This window comes from Octopus bimaculoides, chromosome 27, assembly GCF_001194135.2.
Source record: "Octopus bimaculoides isolate UCB-OBI-ISO-001 chromosome 27, ASM119413v2, whole genome shotgun sequence".
NCBI lineage: Eukaryota > Metazoa > Mollusca > Cephalopoda > Octopoda > Octopodidae > Octopus > Octopus bimaculoides.
Genome location: NC_069007.1, coordinates 21,966,716 through 21,970,750, shown reverse-complemented (window position 1 = coordinate 21,970,750; position 4,035 = coordinate 21,966,716). Strand labels below are relative to the sequence as shown.

The following is a 4,035-nucleotide window of genomic DNA, read 5'->3' as shown; positions in this document are numbered from 1 at the left end:
TATTCTTGCATAAAGTATGTATAATGACCAGATATATATATATATATATATATATATATGTATATATATATATTGTTAGTATGTACGTTTGTACATATATATGCATGTATGTATATATACTTGCATACATGTGATGTAATGAAATGTATTGTTTATAACAGATATATATATATATTGTGTGTGTATGTATGTGTATGAATGGGACATATGTATGTGTATGTGTGTGCATGCTAGCATACATGTCAGGTAACGAACTGTAATGTTTATAACATGAGTTTAACTCTGAGTGTGCATGTGAGTATATGTGTATGTGTATGTGTGTCTGTGTGTGTGTGTTTATGTAGCTGTTGAGGTTTCTAGTGTATTATATAATGAGTAATTATCTCTACTTAAGCTGCTAGGTAATTATCCTTACACTACATTACATTCTAATGAGTTGTTTAATAAACTTTTGCCTTGGTAATTGCTTCTATTGCAGACATCAGACAATTACTAGCCTTTGATTGATAGTGTTTACGTCTTAAACTAAACAACTGAGTATACGCATGCACGCACGCACAATGGATATATATATATATATATATATATTATATATCTGTATGTGTGTTTAGCTATACAGGTATTCACTTGATATATTCCTGATAAGCTTCATAAATCATCATTACATATATTATATGAGTAATATATAATATATATATCTATAACATATATATTATATATAGTATGTGCCATATTTTATATATATTATATATCATATACATAACTGGCACTCCATCAGTTATGGCGATCAGAGTTCCAGTTGATCTCATCAGCTTACTCGTGAAATTAATGTGAATGTGGCTGAGCACTCCACAGACACATGTACCCTTAATGTAGTTTTCAGGGAGATTCAGCGTGACACAGAGTGTGACAAGACTGGCCCTTTGAATTACAGGTGCCACTCATTTTTGCCAGCTGAGTGGATTGGAGCAGCATGAAATAAAGAGTCTTGCTCAAGGACACAATGTGGCGCTGGGAATTGAACTCACAACTTTGCGATCAAGAGCCAAATGCCCTTATCACTAAGCCACATACTTTCACACATTATATACAACATATATATTAAATACATAATAAGGGTATCCTGCTGTAGAAACATTGCCAGAGCAGATTGGAGCTTGGTGCAGCTGCTGGCTTTTAAACCGTCCAACCCATGCCAGCATGGAAAACGGACGCTAAATGATGATGATGATGATGATGTATTATAAATTTAATATATACAATATCTGCAAGTGGGAGCCATGTGAGTCAGAGTTGCTGTTCCATTTGCCCCAGGGCAATGCCTTTGACTGTTCCAGCGCATCTTCGTCACCATTCTCCAGGGCAATACTTTCTCCATTTTGTCGTCTGGGACCATGAAGTGGGCTGAATTACAGAAATTGTATGTTCCACTCCTTAATGTAGAGTTACTTCATATAAATTGCTCTTTTATTGACCCTAGGCGGATGAAAGGCAAAGGTGACCTCAGCGGTCACCTTTGCATGTATATTACGTATTTCCTATGTATTATATATACATTTATATAATATATATAATGTTATATTTGGGGATGGTCACCTTTTGCCAATTAAACATAATATTTGATCATCACTTTATTATTATTATCATTATTTTCATTAGCATCTTCTTTCAATTCTGTTTCCATTTTACAAAAAATTGACACTTATAGAAATTTTTATTTCATTTATAGGGACCCAATAATGCAGGCATGTCTGTAAATTCGAGGAGTTTTGCCAGTCGTAAATTAACTGGGCAAAATCTGCGACTGGTAAGTATTTCTTTGAAGTGTGTGCTTAAGGCATCCAAGCCATGTTAGTGTGTTCAATGTTAAACCATATACACAGTGTGCTCAATGTTAAACCATGAACAACCTGTCATCTAAATTACGCAGAAATGAAAATAACACTGACTTCACATTTTAACAGATATATTTACTTTAAAAAAATGTCAATTAATAAAAAAGTCTTCGATCAGATCAAAGACTATGACACCATGAACACTTTGAAATTATATTTCTGATCGTATAAACCACTTTCAATATTATTTTTAACAAGTTTAAAGTGATTTCTTTTGTGCTGTAAAAACCATTTTCCATTTCTGTGCCCCCACCTTATTTTGCATGATGGTTAATCCAGCACTGAGACTATCCCTTGGGATCAATACACAACTCACTTCTCTAAAATGGGAAATAAAAGACAAATATTTTTACAGACAATGTGCCAGTCACTCAATGTTATCCTTTTCAGGATGCATGGTATCAGTTCTTCATCTGTAGAAATCAAACGGCCAAGTGGAGAGGGTGTTTGGCTACCAGGCCATAGGTTTTTGGTTTCAAATCTACTACTGCTATTTTGTTTTGAATTTTGAAGGTGAGCTTATTGTCTCTGCTCAGTTCATTTCATATGAACCATGTCTACCAAGAAACAGCTGGATCTGTAGAGAAGAAAGATTCAAGTTAGCTAATTTGAATAGATATATGACTTTACAGCTCCAGTCAACCCTTCCTGATAAAGATAAACGTGTGATAAAAATATTTCATATATACATACATACGATATGTGTATGTGTGTCTGTGTGTATATATATATATATATATATATATATATATATATATATATATATATATATATATATACATATACATGTGTGTGTGTGTATCTATAATCAGCTATGTAAACTTTTGCCCTTGGTTAAAGCTATTTTACTTGCTTATTCCAGGTATGTCAACCTTCCAACTGCCCAGAAATGAGACAGGTGAGTGAAATAAAAATTAAAAAAACATTCATGTTTAATGTATATATACTGTATCTTTCAATGAATTTTGTATGTGTGTGTGGGTGTAGTTGGGGGAAAATTCCTTTAAAAATTAAATATTAAAAAAAATCTTTTGAAGACACAGCTTATAACACAGCCCATATGGAGCATATTAAGAAGAATTTTGAGTGAATGTTTTTAGCCATGACAGGCTCTTCAGATGCCTGATGTAAACCAGTTTCTATGTTGTTATCTTAATAGTAATTTTTTGGTAGCATTTCTCAGTATTTCTAGTATGTTTTCACATTGAAAATCTTTATAAAATTTTCTTCTTTTGCTTTACATAATTGTTAATTTTCTTGTTTGATTTTGAAACATTGGAATACTTTGAATTTCCCATTTGCACAGATAAATAACTGTTCACTCTATGAAACATTCCTGACAGATGGATTTCTAACTGTTGTTTATGTACCCTGACTCAGTTCATTAATTTTGTTCATGTTTGACCAATATAAGTTTTATTGCATTGCAGATATGTAATGCAATAAATTAGGTTTTCTCTCTTGCAATTCAAACTTGCACATGAATTGTTTCCTATCATTGAAGTTTTTAATCCTGTTCAGTGAGGTCATCCAGTGACAGCCAAAAGCACTTACACAAAGATATTCTTTATATTTTCATCTCCTTGCATAAAGCATCTCTCTCTCTCTCTACTGTAGCTCCACTCAGTCATAGGGGAGCTTAGACTTGCAAGCCACATGCTAATCTAACTAGCACTGGTGCCATGTAAAAAGCATCCAGCATAAAATGGCATAAAATTGTTGGTGTTAGTAAGGGCATCCAACTACAGAAACCGTGAAAAAGCAGACACTGGAGTACAATGCAGTCGTTCAACCCATTACAGCCTGCCAAACCATCCATCTCATGCCAGCATGGAAAATGGACATTAAAAGACGATCTACCAGTATATTACTGGTATTTGAACTTCATTGAGTTATTGGAATGGATAAAACTGACTAGGGGGTTCGACTGGAAGCTAAAGATACAAGTCTGTTGGTTGGTTTTGAACTCAGAAACGTAAACACAGTAGCCGACCTGGGCTGTTACTTGCAATGTGAAACATCCAGAACCTTCTGCCCAACTCCCGCAAAGAAATCGATTGGAATGAAACAAACAAATAAATAAAATCAGGGAAATCAAAAATAAAGGTGGCAATAACAATGATGATAATTAGTACCTTCC

The 4,035-nt window shown here is 33.7% G+C and overlaps 1 protein-coding gene across 6 annotated transcripts in view; it reads left to right on the top strand.

Annotated features, from left to right (window-relative positions):
- Positions 1 to 4,035, top strand: part of LOC106870514 (RNA-binding motif, single-stranded-interacting protein 2) — a 158,947-nt gene that overhangs the window by 23,890 nt on the left and 131,022 nt on the right. For 5 of the 6 annotated variants that reach the window (XM_052977258.1, XM_014916630.2, XM_052977252.1 and 2 more), the window contains exons 3-4: positions 1,730 to 1,807; positions 2,758 to 2,793. In XM_052977258.1, the coding sequence (XP_052833218.1) occupies positions 1,730 to 1,807; positions 2,758 to 2,793 (114 nt within the window). The remainder of the gene's footprint in view (positions 1 to 1,729; positions 1,808 to 2,757; positions 2,794 to 4,035) is intronic. The other variant, XM_052977257.1, reaches the window with a different exon arrangement.